The 24,114-nt window shown below is 35.9% G+C and overlaps 1 protein-coding gene across 8 annotated transcripts in view; it reads left to right on the top strand.

Moving 5' to 3' along the window:
* Positions 1–23,659, top strand: part of NEK1 (NIMA related kinase 1) — a 216,960-nt gene extending 193,301 nt beyond the window's left edge. For all 8 annotated transcript variants that reach the window (XM_049631313.1, XM_049631305.1, XM_049631310.1 and 5 more), the window contains one exon: positions 22,428–23,659. In XM_049631313.1, the coding sequence (XP_049487270.1) occupies positions 22,428–22,441 (14 nt within the window). In that variant the 3' untranslated portion in view covers positions 22,442–23,659. The remainder of the gene's footprint in view (positions 1–22,427) is intronic.
* The last annotated feature ends 455 nt before the right edge of the window (positions 23,660–24,114 follow it).

The following is a 24,114-nucleotide window of genomic DNA, read 5'->3' as shown; positions in this document are numbered from 1 at the left end:
GGAGCCTGCTTCCGATTCTGTGTCTCCCTCTCTCTCTGACCCTCCCCCGTCCATGCTCTATCTCTCTCTGTCTCAAAAATAAATAAACATTAAAAAAAATTTTTTTTAAATAAAAATCTTTTAAAAATTATAATAGTTATCATTAAATCAAAACTAGAAAATCTTAAGGTACAGTGAGTACTCTTACCATATAGCTTCAGAAACCACTGTGTCTTCATTAGTATTCTTAACAAAATAATAACTGTCAAGAAAATGTTAGGGCCATTAGCAACAAGTAATGGATTGAATATAAGCCGGTAGATAGTGCTGCATATATTCTTCAATATGATTTTCTTTAGCCCCCTTAATAATCACAAACAGGCAAAAACAAAGCAATGCGTCCTATTTGTGGTGGTGCAATGAAATCTATCAATAGAAACTTAAAGGAGCTCCTTTCTTTTCAAATTTTTTTTTTACTTGAGTATAGTTCACACACATGGTCATATTAGTTTCAGGTGTACAACGTAACTATTTGACAAGTTTATACTTTATGCTGTGCTTACCTCAAGTATAGCTACCGTTGGTCACCAGGCAACACTACTGCAATATCATTGATTGTATTCCTTATACTGTGCCTTCTTCCTATGATTTATTCATTTAATGACTGGAAGCCTGTATTTCCCACTCCTCGTTAACCCTTTTGCCTATCCTCCCAACCCCATCCCCTTCTCTGGCAATGATCAGTTGTCTATATTTATAAATCTGCTTCTGCTTTTTGTTTATTCATTTTTTTTAGATTCTACATATGAGTGAAATCATATGGTATTCCTTTTTCTCAGTCTAACTTATTTTACTTAGCAGAATACCTGTAGGTCCATCTATGTTGTCACAGAGGGTACAATCTCATCCTTTTTTATGACAATGTGATATTCCAGTGTGTGTGTATGTGTGTGCACTCATGTATACACACATCTTCCTTATCTATTCATATGTCAAAAGACACTTAGGTTGCTTCCGTATCTTGGCTATTGGTAATAATACTGCAATAAACATAGTGGTGCATATATATTTTCAAATTAGTGTATTCTTTTTCTTTGGATAAAACCTATTAGTGGAGTTACTGGATCGTGTGGTATTTCTATTTGTGAGTTTTTGAGGAATCTCCATTATGGTTTTCCACAGTAGCTATGCCAGTTTACTTTCCACCAACAATGTATGAGGGTTCCTTTTGCTCCATACCCTCACCAACACTTATTATTTCCTCTCTTTTTGATACTAGCTATTCTGATGTATGTAAAGTAATATCTCATTGTGGTTCTCATTTGCATTTCTCTGATGACTAGTGATGGTGCGCATCTTTTCATGTGCCTGTCAGCCATCTGTATGTCTTCCTCGGAAAATGTCCATTCAGGTCCTTTGCCTATTTTTTAATTGGATTGTTTGATTTTTTCATGTGGGGTCGTATATGTTGTTAACATATGACAGAAATGTCATTTGCAAATATCTTCTATTCATTAGGTTGCCTTTTTGTTTAGGTGATTGTGTTGTTTACTATGCAAAAGTTTGTTATTTTGATGTGGTCCTAATAGTTTATTTTTGCTTCTGTTTCCCTTGCCTGAGGAGACACATCTAGAAAAATGTTACTATGGCTGATGTCAGGGTAATTCCTTTCGGTGTTCTCTTCAAGGATTTTTATGGTTTCTGGTCTCATGTTAGGGCTTTAATCTATTTTGAATTTATTTTTGTGTATGATGTTAGAATGGGTCCAGTTTCATTCATTTACATATATGTAGCTCTCTAATTTTTCCACCATTTATTGAAGAAACTGTCTTTTTCCCACTGTATATTCTTGCCTCCTTTGTCATAGATTAATTGACCATATAATTATAGGTTTATTTGTAGACTTTCTATATTCTTCTATTAATCTTTATGTCTATTTTTGTGCCAATACCATACTGTTCTGATTACTACAACTTTATAGTATATCTTAAAATCTGGAATTATGATACCTGCAGCTCTGCTTTTCTTTCTTAAGATTGTTTTGGCTATAAGGGGTCTTTTGTGTTTGCATATTTGAGTATTCTAGTTTTACGGAAAATGCTGTTGGTATTTTGATAGGGATTGATTACATTGAATATGTAGATTGCTTTGGGTAATACAGAGCTTTTGGCATTATTAATTCTTCTAATCCATGAGCATGGAATATCTTTCCACTTGTGTCATCTTCAATTTATTTCATTGGTGTTTTATAGTTTTCACTTCTTTGGTTTATTCCTAGATATTTTATTATTTTTGGTGCAATTGTAAATGAAAATTATTTTCTTAAATTCCCTTTCTACTACCTCATTTTTGGTGTATAGAAATGCTACTGATTTCTGGGTATTAATTTTGTATCCTGAAACTTTACTGAATTATTTATTTCATCTAGTAGTTGTTTGGTGTATTTTCCGTGTATACTATCATGTCATCTGCAAATAGTGACAGTCTAACTTCTTCACCAGTTTGGATGCCTGTTACTTCTTTTTCTCATCTGATTGTTGTGGCTAGGACTTTGAGTATTATGTTGAATAGTAGAGGCAAGAATGGACATAACTTGTCTTGTTCCTGATATTAGAAGGCTCTCAGTTTTTCACCATTGAGTATGATAGTAGCTATGGGTTTTTAATATATGTTCTTTATTATGTTGAGGTATATTCCATCTAAACCTACTTTGTTAGGAGTTTTTATCTTAAATGGGTATTGAATTTTATCAAATGATTTTCTCCATCTATTGATGATCATATGATTTTTATCCTTTGTTTTGTTAATGTAGTATATCACACTGATTGACTTGTGAATATCAAACCATCCTTACATCCCCAGGATAAATCCCACTTGATTGTGGTAAATGATCCTTTCAATGTATTGATGAATGCAGTTTGTTAATATTTTATTGATGATTTTTGCATCTGTGTTCATCAGGGATATTGACCTGTACTTTTCTCTTTTTGTGGTGTGTTTGTCTGGTTTTGGTGTCAGAGTAATGCTGGCTTTGCAGAATGTACTTGGAAGCTTTCCTCCTTCTATTTTTGGAATAGTTTGAGGAGAATAGGTATTAATTCTTCTTTAAATGTTTGGTAGAATTCACCTGTGAATCCATCTAATTCTGGACTTCTATTTTTTTGATTATCAATTCAGTTTATTAACAATGATCTGTCTTCAGATTTTCTATTTCTTATTCAATTTTGGAAGATGGTATGTTTCTAGGAATGTATCCATTTGTTCTAGTTGTCCAATTTGTTGGCATATAATTTTTTGTAGCTTTCTTATAATCCTTTGTGTTTCTATGGTGTCATGGGTTACTTCTCTCTCATACCTGATTTTATGAATTTGGGTCTTTTCTCTTTTTTTGTCTTGAGGAGTCTTGTTAAGGGTTGATCAATTTCCTTTATCTTTTCAAAGAACCAGCTCTTGGTTTTATTGATTTTTTTTCTATTGTTTTTTTAGTCTCCATGTCATTTATTTCTGCTCTGAATTTATTATCTTCATTCTGTCTGCTCACCTTGGGATTTGTTCTTTTTCTGATTCCTTTAGGGGCAAGGTTACATTGTTTATTTAAGCTTTTTCTTGTTTCTTGATGTAGGCCTCTGTTGGTTTATTTTCTTCTTTGAACTGCTTTGGTTGTGTGTCCCAGAGATTTTGGGCCATTGTGTTTTCATTTTCATTTCATTTCATTTGTCTCCATGTATTTTTTTGTTTCTTTGTTTCCTTAACCCATTGGTTTCTTTACTATCATGGTGATTAGCCTTCACATGTTTGGGTTTTTTTCCAGTTTTTATCTTTGATTTATTTCTAGTTTCATACTGTTGTGGTCAGAAAAAATGCATGGTATAATTTCAGTTTTCTTAAATTTATTAAGGGTTGTTTTGTGGCCAAACATGTAATCTATTCTGGAGAATGTTCCATGTGCATTTGAAAAGAATGTGTATTCTGTTGTTTTAGGATGAAATGTTCTATATATATCTTTATGTCCATTTGGTTTAATGCCCTTCAAAGATGCTCTTTCCTTTTGGTTTCCTGCCTGGGTGATCTAGCTATTGATGTAAGTGGAGTGTTAAAGTCTCTTACCATTGTTATATTACCATTAATTTCTCCATTAATGTTTGCTTTATGTATTTAGGGTGCTCCAGTGTTCGGTGCATGGATGTTTACTATTGTTATAGCCTCTTGTTGGATTTATCCCTTTATCGTTATGTAATCCCCTTTTTGTTTCTTGTTAACAGTCTTTGTTTTAAAGTGTGTTTTGTCTAATATAAGTATTGCTACCATGGCCTTTTTTTTTTTTTTTTCCACTTCCATTTGCTTGGTAAGTGATTTTCCATCCCTTCAATTTTAGTCTATATGTGTCTTTAGGTCTGCAGTGAATCTCTTGTCAGCAGCATGTAGATGGGTCGTTGGTTTTCTATCCATTCCATCACCTTATGTCTTTGATTGGACCATTTAAAGTAATCATTTGACAGATACGTACTTATTGCCATTCCGTTGTTTTCTGATTATTTTTGTAGTTCTCTGTTACTTTCTTCTTCTCTTGCTCTCTTTGTTTTTTATTTTATTTTTATTTTTTTAATGTTTATTTTTGAGAGAGAATGTGAGCAGGAGAGGGCAGAGAGAGGGGGACAGAGGATTTGAAGCAGGCTCTGTGCTGATAGCAGCAAGCCCCATGTGGGGCTGGAACTCACCAACTGTGAGCATGACCTGAGCCAAAGTTGGACACTTAACCGACTGAACCACCCAGGTGCCCCTGCTCTCTTTCTTTGTGATTGATGAGTTTCTGTAGTATTATGTTTGGCTTTTTTTTTTTTTTTTGGTCTTTATTTTCTGTAAATCTGTTACAGGTTTTGGGCTTGTAGTTATATGAGGATCATATATAACATCTAAGTGTATAGCAGTCTATACTAATTTGATGATCATTTAAATTCAAACACATTCTTTTATTTTTATTTTTTTAAGGTACTACATCTTTTATTTTTTATTTTTATTTAAATCCAAGTTAGTTAACATATAGTGTAATAATGGTTTTAGGAATAGAATTTAGTGATTAATCACTGACATGTCACACTCAGTGCTCATCTCAATAAGTGCCCTCCATTTGCCCATCACCCATTTAGTCTGTCCCCCAACCCAACATTCCTCCAGCAACCGTCAGTTTCTTCTCTGTATTTAAGAGTGCATTTTGGTTTCCCTCACTCTGTTTTTATCTTATTTTTCTTTCTTTTCCCATATGTTCGTCTGTTGTATTTCTTAAATTCCATATATGAGTGAAATTATATGATATTTCTCTTTCTATGACTGACTCCACTTAGCATAATACATTCTAGTTCCTTCCATGTTGTTGCAAATGGCAAGATTTTTCATTCTTTTGGATTGCTGAGTAATATTCCATTGTATATGTATACCATATTTTCTTTGTCCATTCTTCAGTTGATGGACATCTGGGTTCTTTCCTTAGTATGGCTAGTGTTAATAATATTACTATAAACATTGCGGTGCATGTACCCCTTTGAATCTGTATTTTTGTATCCTTTGGGTAAATACTTAGTAGTGTAATTGATGGGTCATAGGGTAACTCTATTTTAACTTTTGGAGGAAACTCCATACTGTTTTCCAGAGTGGCTGCAACAGTTTGCATTCCCACCAACAATGCAAAAATGTTTCCCTTTCTCTACATCCTTGCCAACATTTGTTGTTTCCTGAGCTGTTAATTTTATTCCAACAGCTGTGAGGTGGTGTCTGTTATGTTCAATATGTATTTCCCTGATAATGAGTGATGCTGAGCATCTTTTCATGTGTCTATTAGGCATGGAAAAGTGTCTGTTCATGTCTTCTGCCCATTTTTTCATTGCATTATTTGTTTTTTGGGTATTCAGTTTGATAAGTTTTTTATAGATTTTGAATACTAACCTTCTGTCTGATATGTCATTTGTAAATATCTTCTCCCATTCCATTGGTTACCTTTTAGTTTTGTTGACAGTTACTTTCTCTGTGCAGAAGCTTCTTGTCTTCATGAGATCCTGGTGCTTCGTTTTTGTTTTGTTTCCCTTGCCTCAGGAGACACATCTAGTAAGAAGTTGCTGTGGCTGAGGTCAAAGAGGTTGCTGCCTGTGTTCTCCTCTAGGATTTTGATGGTTTCCTGTCTTACATTTAGGTCTTTCATCCCTTTTGAATTTATTTTTGTGTATGGAGTAAGAAAGTGGTCCAGGTTCATTCTTGTGCATGTCGCTGTCCAGTTTTCCCAACACCACTTGCTGAAGAATATCCTATTGAATGTTCTTTCTTGCTTTGTCAAAGGTTAGTTGTCTATACATTTGTGGATTTATTTCTGGGTTCTCTATTCTGTTCCATTGGTCTGTGTCTATTTTTGTTTCAGTACCAGTCTGTCTTGTTGATTACAGCTTTGTAATACAGCTTAAATCCAGAATTGTGATGCCTCCAGCTTTGCTTTGCTTTTTCAAGATTATTTTGGCTATTCTGGGTCTTTTCTGGTTCCATATGAATTCTAGAATTGTTTGTTCTAGCTCTGTGAAGAATGCTGGTGTTATTTTGATAGGGATTGCATTGAATTTGTAGACTGTTTTGGGTAGTGTAGACATTTCTTTTTACTTTTGTTAAAGTTTTTTTTTTTTTTTTGAGAGAAAGAGACAGAGCATGAGCAGGGGAGGGGCAGAGAGAAGGGGAAGCACAGAATCCTAAGCAGGCTCCAGTCTCTGAGCTGTAGCACAGAGCCCGAGGCGGGGCTCAAACTCACAAACCGTGAGATCATGACCTGAGCTGAAGTCAGATGCTTAACTGAGCGACCCAGGTGCCCCAAAGGTACTGTGGACATTTTAACAGGATTTGTTCTTTCAGTCCATGAGCATGGAGTGTTTTTCCATTTCCTTGCATCTTCTTCAATAAGCTTTCTATAGTTTTCAGCATACAGATCTTTTGCCTCTTTGGTTGGGTTTATTCCTAGGTGTTTTATGGTTTTGGGTGCAATTGTAAATGGGATCACTTCATTGATTTCTCTTTCTGCTGCTTCATTATTGGTGTATAGAAATGACACAGATTTCTGTACATGATTGTATATCCTGCAACTTTGCTGAGTTCATGTACCAGTTCTAGCAGTTTTTGGTGGAGTCTTTCAGGTTTTCCACATACAGTATCGTGGCATTTGCGAAGAGCGAAAGTTTGACTTTTTCCTTGCCAATTTGGATGCCTTTTATTTCTTTTTGTTGTTTGATTGTTGAGGCTTGGACTTCCAGTACTGTGTTGAACAACAATAATAAAAGTACACATCCCTGTTGTGTTCCTGACCTTAGGGGGAAAGCTCTCAGTTTTTCCCCATTCAGGGTGATATTAGCTGTGGGTCTTTTGTATATGACCTTTATCATCTTGAGGTGTGATCCTTGTATCCCTATTTTCTTGAGGGCTTTTGTCAAGAAAGAATGCTGTATTTCATCAAATGCTTTTTCTGCATTTGTTGAGAGGATCTTGGTTCTTATCCTTTCTTTTATTAATGTGATGTATCATGTTGATTGATTTTCAGACATTGAACCACTCCTGCAGCCCAGAAAAAAAATCACACTTGATTGTGGGGAATAATTCTTTTAGTGTATTGTTGGATTCGATTTTCTAGTATCTTGTTGAGAATTTTTGCATCCATGTTCATCAGGTAAATTGGTCTGTAATTCTCCTTTTTAGTGAATTCTTTATCTGGTTTTGGAATCAAGGTAATGCTGGCTTCACAGAGTGAGTTTGGAAGTTTTCCTTCCATTTCTGTTTTTTGTTTTTTGTTTTTTGTTTTTTTTAAATTAACATCTTCAAAAGAACAGGTATTAACTCTTCTTTAAATGTTTGGTAGAATTCCCCTGGGAAGCCATCTGATCCTGGACTCTTGTTGGGACATTTTTTTTATTACTGATACAATTTCTTTACTGGTTTTGTGTCTATTCAAATTTTCTATTTCCTCCTGTTTCATTTTGGATAGTTTATATGTTTCTAGGAATTTGCCCATTTCTTCCAGATTGCCCAATTTGTTAGTATATAATTGTCATAATATCCTCTTATTATTATTGGTGTTTCTGCAGTGTTGGTTGTCATCTCTCCTTTCTCATTTGTGATTTTATGTATTTCAGTCCTTTCCTTTTAAATAACGTTGGCTATGCGTTTATCCATTTTGTTAATTCTTTCAAAGAACTAGTTCCTGGTCTTATTGATCTGTTTCTACTGTTTCTACCGATTTCTGCTCTAATCTTTATTATTTCCCTTTCTCTGCTGGTTTTGGGCTTCATTTGATGTTCTTTTCCCAGCTTCTTTAGTTGTAAGGTTGGGTTGTATATTTGAGAGCTTTCTTCCTTCTCTAAGAAGGCCTGGATATACTTCCCTCTTATGACCACCTTTGCTGCATCCCAGAGATTTCGGACTGTCTTGTTTTCATTTCCATGTACTTTTAAATTTCCTCTTGGTTCACCCATTCATTCTTTAGTAGGATGTTTTTTAATCTCCAAGTATTTGTGGTCTTTCCAAATTTTTTTCTTGTGGTTGATTTCATGTTTCATAGCGTTGTGGTCTGAAAATGTGCATGGTATGATCTTAATCTTTTTGTACATGTTGAGAGCTGATTTGTAACCCAGACTACGATCTATTCTGGAGAATGTCCCATGCGCACTCAAGACAGATGTATACTCTGCTGCTTTAGGATGAAATGTTCTGATTATATCTGTTAAGTCCATCCAGTCCAGTGTGTTATTCAAAGCCATTGTTTTCTTGTTGATTTTCTGCTTAGATCTGTCCATTGTTGTAAGTGGGGTGTTAAAGTCCCCTACTATTATTGTATTATTATGAATGAGTTTCTTTATGTTTGTAATTAATTGTTTTATATATTTGGGTGCTTTCAAGATGGGGGCATAAATATTTATAATTGTTAGGTCTTCTTGGTAGATAGACCCCTTAATTATGATATAATTCCCTTCATCTCCTGTTACAGTCTTTGTTTTAAAGTCTAATTTGTCTGATATAAGTATGGCTATTCTGGCTTTCTCTTTTTGGGGAGGAGAGCACAAGTGGGGGTGGAGCAAAGAGAGAGACAGAGAAAGGAAAGTGGGCTCTGTGCTGACAGGCTCACAGCAGCAAGCCCGATGTGGAGCTCTAACTCGGGAACCGCAAGGTCATGAACTGAGCCAAAGTCAGACGCTCAAAGACTAAGCCACCAGGTGCCTCTGGCTTTCTTTTGACATTCATTAGCATGATCGATGGTTCTCCATCCCCTTATTTTCATTCTTCAGGTGTCTTTTGGTCTTAATGAGTCTCTTGTAGGCAGCATATAGGTGGGTCTTGTTTTTTAATCCATACATATGTCTTTTGATTGGAGCATTTAGTCCACTTACATTTAGAATGATTATTGAAAGATAGGAATTTAGTGCCATTGTGTTTCCTGTAGAGTTGATGTTTCTGGTGATGTTCTCTGGTCCTTTCTAGTCTTTGTTGCTGTGGGTCTTTTCTGTTTTGTTTTGTTTTGTTTTCTTCACTTGAAGAGTCCCCCTTAAAATTTCTTGCAGGGCTGGTTTAGTGGTCATGAATTCCTTTAGTTTTTGTTTGTCTAGGAAACTCTTTATCTCTCTTTTTATTCTGAATGATGGTCTTGCTGGATAAAACATTCTTGGCTGCATATTTTTCCAATTCATCACGTTGAATATGTCCTGCCACTTCTTTGTGACCTGCCAAGTTTCTGTGAACAGATCTGCTGCAAACCTGATCTGTTTTCCCTTATAGGTTAAGGACTTTTTTTTTCCCCCTTGCTGCTTTCATAATTGTTTCCTTGTCTGTGTATTTTGTGAATTTGACTATAATATACCTTGATGATAGTTGGTTTTGTTGAATCTAATGGTAGTTCTCTGTGCTTCTTGGATTTTGATGTCTGTGTCCTTCCCTAGGTTAGGAAAGTTTTCAGCTATACTTTGTTCACATAAACCTTCTGTGCCTTTTTCTCTCTCTTTATCTTCTGGGACTCCTATGATATAAACGTTATTCCTCTTTAATAAGTCGCTGAGTCCTCTAAGTCTTGTATCGTGCTCTTTTGTCTTTCTTTCCCTCTTTTTTTGTGCTACATTATTTTCCATAATTTTATCTTCTATTTGACTGATTCACTGCTCTGCTTCATCTATCCTTGCTGTCACGGCCTGCATTCGCAATTGCATCTCAGTTATAGCATTTTTAATTTCATCCTGACTAGATTCTTTTATTTCTGTACAAAGGGATTCTCTGGTGTCTTCTATGCTTTTTTCAACCCCAGCTAGTATTCTAGTAATCATGTTTTTTTTTTTAATTTTTTTTAATGTTTATTTATTTTTGAGACAGAGAGAGACAGAGCATGAACGGGGGAAGGTCAGAGAGAGGGAGACACAGAATCTGAAACAGGCTCCAGGCTCTGAGCTGTCAGCACAGAGCCCGACGCGGGGCTTGAACTCACGGACCGCGAGATCATGACCTGAGCCGAAGTCGGCCGCTCAACCGACTGAGCCACCCAGGCGCCCCTGTAATCATGGCTTTAAAGTTTATTTACTTATTTTGAGAGAGAGAGTACAAGCAGGGGAGGACCCGAGAGAGAAGGAGAGAGAGCAAATCCCAAGCAGGCTCCTAACTGACAGCATGGAGCCTGGTGTGGAGCTCAAACCCACAAACCATGAGATCATGACCTGAGCTGAAACCAAGAGTCAGATGCTTAACTGTGACTGAGCCACCCAGGGGCCCTGATTAATAATGGTTTAAATTCTAGTTCAGATATCCTACTTATAAATGTGTTGATTAAATCCCTGGCCATCATTTCTTCCTATTCTTTCTTTTGGGGTGAATTCCTCCATCTTGTAATTTTGGGGGAAGAAAAAAATTAATTAAATAATTAAATTAAAAACATAAAAACAAAACAAAAAATATCAGATAAAGGAAGCTAGATCCTAGGTGTTTTTCAGTCTTCTTGTTGGGAGAAGCTTGATATAAAAGAGAAAAAAGAGAAAGGAAAAAAAAAAGTTAAAAAAAGTTTAAATAGGGGCAACTGGGTGGCTCAGTTGGTTAAGCGTCCAAATTTGGCTCAGGTCATGATCTCATGGTTTGTGAGTTTGAGCCCCATGTCAGCCTCTGTGCTGACAGCTCAGAGCCTGGAGCCTGCTTCCGATTCTGTGCTTCCCTCTCTTTCTTCCGATTCCCCACTCACAGTCTCTCTCTGTCTCAAAAATAAATAAACGTTAAAATTTTTAAAAAATTTTTTAAATAATGAAATTGAATAAAATAAAATACAATAGAATAAAAAAATTTGTTCTTTTGTATCAAAGAGAAAAAGAAGAAAACACAAACAAAAGCAGAAGCAAAGAAAATGAACAAATACACCAGCAAACAGAATGAAACTTGAATGAAGTTACATTCAGTTTCCCCTATAACTGAAACTTTGTAGCACACTGTAGTCAATGACTAAGCGGATGGAAGGGATTTGTGCTGGTCTTCCAGGGGTGCAGGTGGGTGGGGCTTGGTGTAACAGCTCTGTTCTCTACTTGGTGGCACTGTTTAGTTCACTGGGGTTGATCCGTGTTGGCCTGCTCTGAAAGTGAACATGGCTTCACCTGGCTCTCTAGTTTCTGGCCCAGTAATTATATTCTCTCACTGACATGCAGTCAAGCACCCTTTCTTTGTCTCTGGCTTCTGTCTGCTTCTTGCCTTTATCCTGTATGTCTCCAAGCTGCCTTCCAGGTGGTGCCTCCAGAGTTTTATCTCAGGAGGGACTGTGTTTTAAAACCCAACACTTTAGAGACCCCCTTGGCTTGGACACACACTGTTTCTCTGGGGGAGGGTTTGCTGTCCCCGAGTAATGGCCAGGTGCCAGCTTGTCCCAGAAAACGTTTATGTGATCATGCAGCAGCAGAGGCTCGGAGTTTATGGTAAATCACAGCACATAGCCAGTACCAGATTTTGCTGCATTCTGGCATCTTTGTTCCAGTATCCCTGAACATGGCAGCTCTCTGGATTCTGCCAGGACTTTTGCCTGCAGGGAGCTATATGACCTCTACCAAATGCATTCCAAGCAGAGAAACCGCTTCTCCCCATGTGGCACATGGATCCCTCAGACCCTGCTGCCTGCTCCTAGGGATTCACTCTGCTTCTTCACTGGAACACCACCAGACACTGAACTCCGGAACTTCAGACTCTGCTCCACCATTTATAGAATCCTGGTGGTACTGAAATCTCTCCTTTCTCCCCATCAATGGTTTTGGGAAACAGATTTCTTGTGTAGTCCCCTGCAAGTGTTTTCACCCTTTCTCTCCAGGTACTTTCGGGGGGAGTGCTTTTCTGCACAATCCCAATGTGCTGCACTCTCCCCCTTTCTCTTTCTCTCTCTGTCCTCTCTCTCTCAAAACAGCTCCCTACCCCTGTGGCTTTTCTCTCCCTCAGTTCATCTCTCTGCATACCTGCTAAGTTCTCTGGCTCTAATGATGCAGATTGTTGTGTTAATCCTCAGATCAATTTCCTGGGTGTCTGAAATGGTTTGATGCTGATCTAGCTGCGGTTCAGGGACAAGACAAACTCAGGGTCCACATACTAGTCTACCTATTTTTTAAAAAGCGATTGGAGCAGAGCCAGTATTTTTTTTTAATGTTTGTTTGTTTGTTTGTTTGTTTAAAGACAATGTGCATGTGAGAGTAGAGGCAGAGAGAGAGGTGAGAGAGAGAATCCCAAGCAGGCTCTGTGCTGTCAATATGTGGCTTGATCTCATAAACTATGAGGTCATGACCTGAGCCAAAAGCAAGAGTCGGATGCTTAACCAACCCAAAAGCCCCCAAATACATTCTTAAAAAACTTATTTTTTTCTCCCTCATGATTTTCTTATGTCTAATTATAGCTATTTCTTTTCAGCTTAATGAATTCCCTTTAACATTTCTTGTAAGGCTGGTTTAGTAGTAATAAATTCCTTTATTTTTTGTTTGTCTGGGAAACTCTTTCCTTCAAATATAAACGATAATATTGCCAAGTAGAGTATTCTTTTTTCATAGGTTTTTTTTTCCATTCAGAACTTTGAATATATTATGCTACTCCCTTCTGGCTTGCAAATTTTCTGCTGATAAATTAGCTAGTAGTTTTGGTTTTCCCATATAGGTAACTTATTGTTTCTCTCTTGTTGCCTTTAATATTCTCTCTTCATCCTTAACGTTTGACATTTTAATTATTATGTGTCCTGGTGTAGACCTCCATGGAGTTCCCTGTGCTTCTTGGACCTGGATCTCTACTTCCTTCCCCAGGTTAGGGAATTTTTCAGCTGTTATGTCCTCAAATAAATTCTCTACCCCTTTGTCTTCTTCTTCTTGGACCCCTACAATATGAATGTTTATTCACTTGATGTTGTCCAAGAGATCCCTTAACCTGTCCTCATTTTTAAAAATCCTTTTCTCTTTTTGCTATTTAGCCTGGGTGCTTTCTATTACCCTGTCTTCCAGATTGCCACTGGGTTCTGCATCTGCTAATCTACTGTTGATTCTTTTCTCCTCCTTGAGTGTGTGTGTTTGGGGGGGGAGGGTGTCCAAATTTAGATAGCCAAATAAATAATAGTTTCTTCAAAGTAGAGGTATAGACTTATCTAATGAAGATGCTCTATGACACAAAATATCTTGATAGTTCTGGAATTTCACTGACAGCTTATCTACTGGGTTCTTTTGACTTTTTTGTATGAATCTTTATTCTGGGCACATTTTTTTTTTTTGTAAGAAGTTTAAAGTTTCTGAAACCAAGTTTAGTGACTGAAGTGGGTGATCAAGATAAATAATTTGTGGTCTTTGGTTTTTAGGTATCTCATCAGGAAGTAACGAGCCTAATATTTTAAGTGAATTTGTTAACTGATTCTGAGTATTCTGAATAAGAATTCCATTCTAGAATATCTGTTACTGTTAATCCTGTTATTTTAAAGATATTTTTATATGCTAAAATGATATGAGGATTTAAAGAATGTTTAAAATGTTCATGCTTAATTTTTAACAATATAGATTTTCCTAAGTTTTATTTGTATTCTATCTTGTCTCAAAAAATTTAACACTCCACTTAAAAATATATACAGTACAAGATAAAATTAATTTTAAAAAATGCTTGGGAAAGCCTATCAGGCAAATTAGCATAAGCAATGAATATTAAGCCAAGAATGAGGTGAGAATACAAACTTAATGTTCAGAGGTTCTCCACATTTAGTGGAGACTATGTCATAAATTTGGTGCTTATCTTTCTCACAAAGCAGGAAACCTAGTTAATTACATGAGTCACAGTATTCTTGAGACAAAACATGTCACTCAGAGGACAGCTATTTTTGGTATTAAAGTAACAATTTTCCCATGATTCTTGAAAAAAAGGCACAACAGTAGTGTTCCTCAAAGTTTAATAACTTGTGAATTCCTTTAAAGGGGAAAATTTCTTCAAGAATCTAAGTCCATAGACCTCAGTGAAAAACTCAAGTGTTAGTCTTTCAAATATGTGTCAGTTGATAGTTATTACTGTAAAATATGATTTTCCTCTAAATATTGAAATAATATTTTTGCTATCAAAATTAACATATAAAAATTAAACATCTGGAACTTGAAGATTTCTGATTTTATTGAGATCTTGGACCCTATTTTATAAAATAGTACTATAATAAACTAAAAGTTATCTTCAGTAATTTTTACAATGTTTGGATTTCATGGGCCTCTTTCTCTTAGTGGGACATGGTATAAGCCAGAGAATGACTCCATTTATGCAAATCTGTGAATAGTACCAAACTAGTTATATTCAGACTGTTTATCCTTTGGTCAGTTCTCTATAGGTATTATTTCAGTACTGCTTTTTTTAGGTAATCAACAATGTACTTGGGGTTCAACTTTGCTTGATAAATATTTGGAAAATTTTTCTTTGTTTTTTTTTTTTAGTATTTATCTTGAGAGACAGTGTGTGCACAAGAGGGGCAGAGGGAAAGGGAGAAAGAGAATCCCAATCCCATGGGATCATGACCTGAGCTGAAATTAAGTGTCGGAAACCCAACCGACTAAGCCACTCAGGCACCCCTATTTGTATTGCTCCTTAAGTGGAGAACTATAACTGTGGACTAAGCCACAAGGTAAAATTGACACTTTTTTTGTTGTTGTTGGATAATTGAGTGGCTTCAAAAGGATATATGCCTACACAGAAGGCTGTCTCTCCTGCAAAACACCAGAAATCAGGATAGGCTTATACTCTTTTCAAGAAGTGATTATCAGGGAGAGAGTTCAACGTGGCAGCATATGAGGATCCTGAACTCACCTCCTCCCACAGGCACAACAAATCCACAACTCTGAAATAATTCCCTCTGATGAAGGGGACTTAGAAAGTGGAAGAATGGAGCCTCCACAACAAGGGACAGCACTGAGATGTATAGAAGAGGGAGAGATAGGGTCTCACTACAGAAAAAAAACCACACTCTAGTTGCAGGACTCCATGGTCAGGAGGGATCTCACAGGTAAAGAACTTTTTCATGAGGAGTGATTCTCAACATCAGGCACCTCAGCCCTTAGATTCTGCATAAGAGAGACAAGCCCCCAAAACATCTGCCTTTGGAAATCAACGTAAAGCTATACAGAAAGGAAAACCCAGTCTTACAGGTGTTGAGTGCAGACTCATTAGACCTGGAAACCAACACAAAACACCAGATAAAAAAGCACATAGACCACAATTGAAGGAGAATACTTAACTAATCTCAGAGCAATTGCTGGATTCTCTCCAGGAACAGACACGCACAGCAGCCATTTTTACTTATTCTGCCATGCTAATGCCAGCACTGGCAGGAGCCATTATGGAATCCTTCCTGTGGACAGCTAATGCCAGGGGCCATGCACCACTCAGAGTTCTGTAGAACCCTGTTTCTTGGCTGGGCTTCACTGCCATCTGGACCAGAGACAAGCCCCACCCACCAGTGTATCCACAGCAGTGAAGATCCCACAACAGGAGGACATATGCAGCCCTCAAAGGTGCTCCCTGAAGCACCTGGCTCTAGTGGCCGGGGGTGGGGGTGAGATCATGCTTCTGGGCCCCACAGGACATCTACATAGGCCCTACTTCAAGACCAAGAGATGTATCTGATCCACTTAATACATAGAAACAGATACAGAGAGTTAGGCAAAATGAGAAGTTGGAGGGATATGTGCCAACAAAAGAACAAGGCAAAACCATAGAAAAAGAACTAAAGAAAATGAAGAAAAGCAATCTACCTGATAAAGAGTACAGCATAATGGTCATGAAAATGCTGACCAAACTCAGGAGAATGGATGAACACAATGAGAATTTCAACAGAGATAGAAAATAAAATACCAATCAGAGAGGAAGAATACTTTAACAGAAATGCTAAACACACTAGAGAGAATAAATAGATTAGATGATGCAGAAGAATAGATCAATGAACTGTAAACAGATATTAGAAATCACCCAAACTGAACAACAGAACGAAATAAGAAAAGTAGGATCCTTTAAGGAACCTCTACAATAACATCAAGCGTACTAACATTGGCCATTATAGGTGACTCAATAGGAGAAGAGAGAGAGAAAGGGTCAAAAATTTATTTGAAGAAATAATAGCTGAAAACTTCCCGTAGCCTAGAGAAGGAGACACATCCAGATCTAGGAAGCACAGAGAGTCCCAAACAAGATGAACCCAGAGAGATCCACGGCAAGACACATAATAATTAAAATGTCAAAAATTAAAGATAAAATCTTAAAAGCATCAAGAGAAAAAGTTACATGTAAGGGAACCCTTATAGACTATCAGCTGATTTTTCAGCAGAAATTCCGAAGGCCAGAAGAGAGTTGGAAAAAACAAACAAACAAACAAACAAACAGGAATAGTCTCCCTGCCAAGGTTAGCATTCAGAATTGAAGGGGTGATACAGTTTCCCAGACAAAAACTACAAGGATTCATCACTACTAAATCAGCTTTACAAAGAGAAATATTAAAGGGCTTTATTTAAACAGGAAAAAAAAGGCCATAACTAGGAATAAAAAATTATGTAAAAGAAAAAAATCTTAATAGTTGAGGCAAACATATAGAAAAGGTAGTGAATCAGTGACTTATAAAGCTAATATGAGGGTTAAAGACAAAAACACTCAACTAAATTTACAATAATTACTTATGAGATAGTAAAGAAAAAGATGTAAAATAAAATATGACATCAAAAACTTCAACATGACGTGGGGGAAGTAAAAATGAGTTGTTATATATGAACCTCACAGTAACCACAAACCAAAAACCAATGATGCATGCACAAAAAAATAAAGAGAAAGGCATCCAAACTTAACTCTAAAGAAAATTATCAAATCATGAAGAAGAGAGCAAGAGAAAAAGGAACAGAGAAGAACTACAGAAACAGCCAGAAAACAACAGAATGACAATAAATATATACTTACGTATAATTGCTTTAAGTGTAAGTAGCCTAAATGCTCCAATCAGAAGGCATAGGTAGGCTATGTATATATAATGTATATATAGGCTATGTATATATAGGTATGTATATAAAAAGAAGAAAAAGTGGGATGCCTGGGTGGCTCATTCAATTAAGCATCCAGCTCTTGATTTCAGCTGAGGTCATGATCTCACAGGTTCATGAGTTTGAGCCTCATATTGGGGCAGTGCAGAGCCTGCTTGGAATTTTTCTCTCTCTCCCCTTTCTCTGTTCATGCTCTGTCTCTCAATAAATAAATAAACAAAATAAAAAGAGGAAAAAGTCCAGAAACTCACTTCAGATCTTAAAATGCACACAGGCTGAAAGTTAAGGGATATAAAAGATATTGCTTGCAAATGGGGGGGGGGGGGGGGAAGAACAGACCTGAAAATATCAAACTGCCTGATGTTAAACTATTCTACAGAGCAGTAGTAACCAAAACTCGCACAAAAACAGACACAAATATCAGTGGAACAGAATAGAGAGCCCAGAAATGAACCCATGCTTATATGCTTGTATCTTCAATTAACATACAACAAAAGAGGCAAGAAATTAACAGGGCAAAGACCATCTCTTCAATAAGTGAAATTGGGTAGGGCACCTGGGTGGTTCAGTCAGTTGAGCATCTGACTTCAGCTCAGGTCATGATCTCACGATGCATTGGTTCAAGCACCATGACAGGCTCTGTACTACAGCTCAGAGCCTGGAGACTGCTTCGGATTCTGTGTCTCCCTCTCTTTCTCTGCTCCTCCCCTGCTTGTATCCTCTCTCTCTCAAAAATAAATAAACATTTAAAAAAATTTTTTAAAAATAAGTGAAATTGGGAAGGCTGGACAGGTACATGTAAAAGAATGAGAATGGACCACTTTCTTATACCATATATAAAAATATACTTAAAATGGATTAAAGACTGGGGCACCTGGGTGGCTCATTTGGTTAAGCCCCAACTTTGGCTATGTCATTAATGATCTTGCGGTTCATGAGTTCAAGCCCCACATCAGACTCTCTGCTGTCAGTGCAGAGACTGCTTTGGATGCTGTGTCTCCCTCTCTCTCTCTGCCCCTCCCACATGGGCATTAATTTTTTTTTTAATTTTAAGAAATGGATTAAAGACAAAATAATACCTCAAACCATAAAACTGCAATAATAAAACATAGGTAGTTTTTGGATCTGTCTCCTCTGGCAAGGACAACAAAAGCAAAAATGTACAAGTGGCTTCACATAAACTAAAAAGCTTTTGCACAGTGAAGAAAACAAAATGAATCAACAAAATGAAAAGGCAGCTTACTGAATGGGAGAAGATAGTCACAAAGGATGTATGCAATAAGGGATTAATATCTGAAACATATAAAGAATTATATATTTTTTAAATTATATATTTTCTTCATAAAAATCAGTATGGAAAAAAATAGATTAAAACAAGACTGAGAAACTGTACGGCCACTTTTCCAAAGAAGATGTAAAGATAGCCAACAGGCACCCATAAAGATGCTCCACATCACTAATCATCAGCAAAATACAAATCAAAACCACAATAAGATACCACCTTATGCCTGTCAGAATGGGTGTTATCAAAAAGATAGGAAATACCAAGTGTTGACAAGGAAGTAGTGAAAAGGGAACTCTCATGCACTGTTGGTGTGAATAAATTGGTTCAGCCATTATGGAAATCAGGACATTCCTCAAAATATTAAAAATTGAACTACCATACAATCCAGCAATTCCATTTCCAGGTATTTATCCAAAGAAAAGGAAAATGCTAATTTAATAAGACATGCATTCATATGTTTTTGCAGTGATATTTACAGGAGCCCAAATATGGAAGCAATGTAAATGTCCATAGATAAATGGATAAAGAAGATGTGGCAGGTGTACACAGTAGAATACTGCTCAGCCATAGAAAGAGTGAATTATTGCCATTTGCAACAACATGGGTGCATATTGTGCTGTATGGAATAAATCAGAGAAAGACAAATACCATATGACTTTATTTACCTGTGGAATCTGAGAAACAAAAGAAACAAATCCTAGCAAAAACAGACTCATAGATACAGAGAACAAACATATGGTTGCTGGAGGAGTGGGAAGATGCGAGGATGGATGGAATAAGTGAACAGATTAAGAGGGACAGTCTTCCGGTTATTAAAGATGACAAGGGATATAATGTACAGCATAGGGAATATAGTTAATAATACTATAGCATCTTTATATGGTGACAGATGGTAACTAGACTTATTGTGGTGACCATTTTGCAGCATATATAAATACCAAATCAGTATGTCGTACACTTGCTATTAATACAGTGTTGTGTATCAGTTAGTCTTCAATCTAAAAAAAGAAAAAGAAACAATTTCAGAATTTCTGTATTACACAGTTGAAAAGGGAATGAGGACCCTGAAGTTCTGTATCATAAAGCCTGTCAGTAATTCCTTTAGCTTAGAAAAAGTATAAAGCAGATAAAGTCAGATGCCTACCCTGGAAACCTTTCTAAAAATATCTTACTGAAGCCCCTAAAACATTACAACTTATTAATATATGAACTCACTAAGCTGGTTATAAAATTATATGGAACTATATGAATAAATTAACTTGCTATTTTGTTTTGTTAATCATTAAACAGTTAAAAGGCAGTAAATGGATTTAGAATAACTATTTCAGAGTCATTCTTATTGGAAATACTTAGACCCTCGATGTAGTTGTTCTTTTAGGCCACATTAGAAAACAATAATTAGGGGCACCTGGGTGGCTCAGTCAGTTAAGCGTCCGACTTCGGCTCCGGTCATGATCTCACAGTTCGTGTGTTTGAGCCCCGTGTCAGGCTCTGTGCTGACAGCTCAGAGCCTGGAGCCTGCTTCAGATTCTGTGTCTCCCTCTCTCTCTCTGCCCCTCCCCCACTCAAGCTCTGTCTTTCTGTCTCAAAAATAAATAAACATTAAAAAAAAGTTTGAAAATAGTAATTAAATTGTGTCATCTGCATATGGTGCTTACACACTTTTATTTTCTGTTTTAGGAGAGAGGGAGATTAATGAAGGGAGAGGATAGGTAAATTATATCTAGTTCACCCAAAAGTGGTATCAGTGTCATTAAGAAATAAGTTAAAAAGAAGATTGTCTGAAACATTTCTGTTTTATTTCATCGGAAATGATCTGAGTCCTCAAAAGATGGCCTGTCTTCAGCTGCCTGAAACTATTAGAGTATAGGTTTGGTAAACGTCTACATCTGCCACTATTGGTAAAATCAGTGCTGTTTAGGCCATTGCTAAGTACTATCCAGAGTCAGAAGTCTAATAGAACTAGTAAAATGTGTTAACTATTTTATATTATTCCTAAAAAATTCCTGTAAGAAGGAAGGGAGTATAACTGTGGCCAGCCATAGAAGGGCAGAGGCCACCAGCTCCTCATGTAGAATATCAATCTTGGCAGTCAGAGCATATAGTTTCTTAAAAAGGAAACACATACCTTTCTTCCACATTCATTTTAGCTAGAATATTGTGCTGTGTTGATGTAATGAAGCTCTATATATCAGTTAAAACAAATGAAATAAGTTTTTATCAGTATGGGTAAACCCCACAAATGTGATGAATGAAATACGTAGGAAAGGGTACCATTTATATAATGTTTAAAAGCAATTTTATTTAGCTGTGCATATATGCAATAAAAGTAAAAAACCATGGGAGGAAAAGATACACATCACTTTGGGGATACTGATAATGACCTTGGCCAAGAAGAAAGGTCAAGAAGATTGGAAAAGGGTACTCTCTATCTGTATGTAATTTGTTTTTCTTAATAAATAATCCAAACCAATATGGCCCCAAATTAAATTTTATTAATTCTAGGTATTATGTACATGTGTGTTCCTTAATTTTCTCTCTGTAATTTTCTATTTGAAACCTTTTGAAAGGGTAAAAAGTAAATTATAGTACAGAGTGATAAGTATACCATTGGAAGCAATAACATGTGTTGCCTGAAGTAATGATCCAGCAACATTGGAATAAATGTTCTCCTAGAGGAGAGGATATCAGATTTGGATTTTGAAATATGAATGGGAATTTACCCCCAAATCAGTATGTGTACTTACACATAGAGCCATGCAAAATTTATTAGGGGAACTATTACCAAGTCAGTGTTACTAAAGTATATATTCTATGGACAATTGGAGAAGATGGGTGATGAAAGTAGATAAGGCTGGAAATATTTAAAAGGTCATATCATGAAGGGTTTTGCAATCCACATAAGGAACATGGGTTCTATGCTGGGGTGGTGGGGAGTTGGTGAAGGGATTTAAGCAGTGCAGCGATTTGAGTTGATGCTTGGATTTTAACAAAAGATCACCTTTGCTAGAGTGTGGAACATAGTGATTATTGTGTAGGATTAAACCAAGCAGTCTGTTTAATTCATTCAACAGTGTTTTTTTAGAATAAAGAAAAATTGGAAGCAACCAAAGTGTTTATAAGTAGAAATGGCTAATTTAATTATGCCTTATCCATAAAATAAAATAATATGCACACACTGAAACTGACATGGAGTATATCCATGATTTATTCCTTCTCAACATATTTTAAATTTTCATCATATATAAAAGTTGAAAGTTTACATTTATCACCCACATATCTAACACCTAAATTCTGCCCTTAACATTTTATAATCTTGCTTTAGCACTTACTTATCCATTCATCCATCCATTATGTGCTTTAAGGAGGAAATATAACAAGATTTACATAGAATTACTAACATTGGTTATCTGTCTTATAGGTGATTTTTATTTCCCACTTTATTCTTCATTGTATTGTTTGCATATTTTACACTGAGTATGTGATATTAAATAATATTAAGTGATATTAAATAAAAGCTACATTTAAACATTAAAGCTCTTTTAACATGAAAAAGAATGAGTTTTTTGCTAAGAAGATTTATACTGTTTGATTTGCAATGAAGTGAACTAGTTTTTTTTTCTTTTCTACAGATAATGATGAATAATTATTGGAAAATTCTTTAATCCTCAACTGTATGAAAGCATTTACATTTGGCTCATCAGGAAAACAAGCTGCAGTGGGAAATATAGCAATTTTATACAAATATCAGATTTAAGGTGGGCATGCTGACTGCATGAAAAAGATGGAGAAACATGCCATTTTTCAATTAAGATTCTAGTATTTTATCTATTTTATTTTGTTCATTAAGTTCTATAGTTACCTCTTACAGAATATTTATTAAATTATCCAACCAAAGCATAAGAGACATTGATCCAGAACTGGACTTAATGGTTTTGAAAAAGATTTACCAGTGCAGTAAGGTAACTTTCAATTTCAGCAAGTGTGTTTAGGTTGAAAGAATTACTTAAGTTATGAAAGACTTGCCTCTGGTTTTTCATTTAAATATTTAAGCATGACCTTTTTTTCTGTCTACATGTTTTCATAGCCAGCAATTTGGTGTTATTATAATAACCTTGTCAAGGGCTCTATTTAAATTTTTACATTTTAAAGATGGAATTTTTAGCCTTAAAGTTTATATTCTCAGTCCTTTTTCAACCAGTGTGTCTCCTGAACTAGTTCAGTGGAACAGGCTATAGAAATGGTCTTAGAAATCATTGAAAAATTTGATTATGGAAAAATAGCAAAATTTTATTTCCTGATATTGAAAAAAGTTGGTTAATTACTTGTTTCTTTTTAAGGACCAGAATCAGGAATATTATATCTAAAAATCAGTCTGTGAATTTTAACATCGACATAGCATATATCATAAAGTTGCCCTTTTTGCTTTAACTTCCTCTCGTGTATATGCTTCCAAGGCAGTACAGAAAAAGGAGAAAAGAATCATTTTTATTTTGATACTGTGACAGTTTGGGTAACTAATATTCCAAAGGGGGGAAATGTTTGCCTATTTTATTTCCATTATGGTCATTAAAATGATGGTCACACAGTTTCGACTGCAATATGCCAGGTTTCATTAGAGATGTCTTAAGTCCAGATGCTTTTAGTAATAAAAGCATAATTTTTGAAACCCAGAGTACAGAGCAGCCCAATTGGCATAATCTGTAATTTGAACAGTAAAATCTTATCTTGCAGCACTATCAGGACTGTGCTGAGTTTATTATGTATATTATTTCTAACATCCAAAACTAAATACTTGATTTTTATATGTTTGTTTATTTTATGATATTACTATTAAAATTTATATTCTCTACCTGAAGTACACTATCAGTTGTCTTATGCTTATTTGCACTTAATAGAATGCTTTTATAATGACCTGAGAATACTTCTGTGTGTTGGTTTACCTGATGATTTCCATTATTTTTTTTTTCCAAAGAAGAATTTGAATTCTACACTTGAATTTTCTACAATCCCCAAAAATGAGAATGATCTTTTAGGGAGTTGTTTTCTAATTCTTTGCCTATTAGAACTATTAGAAAAGCTACTAAGGATATAACACAGTAGAAATGTTGTCTAACCATATTTCAGAAGATAAGAACAGAGATGACAAATAGGATTTGTGCCATCTCCAGTCAATTGGTAGCAAGTGGCTCTGGGTTGTTATTATGGAAGGATTGTGCCAGTGGGAAGAGGACTATTATTGTTTCATAAGGTCTATTATAGGTGTTGAGGTGAAATGTGGAAGCATCTATAGATTCATAAAAATTTTAGAACTAGAAA

The sequence above is a fragment of the Panthera uncia genome, chromosome B1 (genome assembly GCF_023721935.1).
Source record: "Panthera uncia isolate 11264 chromosome B1, Puncia_PCG_1.0, whole genome shotgun sequence".
Lineage (NCBI taxonomy): Eukaryota > Metazoa > Chordata > Mammalia > Carnivora > Felidae > Panthera > Panthera uncia.
This window is presented reverse-complemented; position numbering and strand designations above follow the sequence as displayed.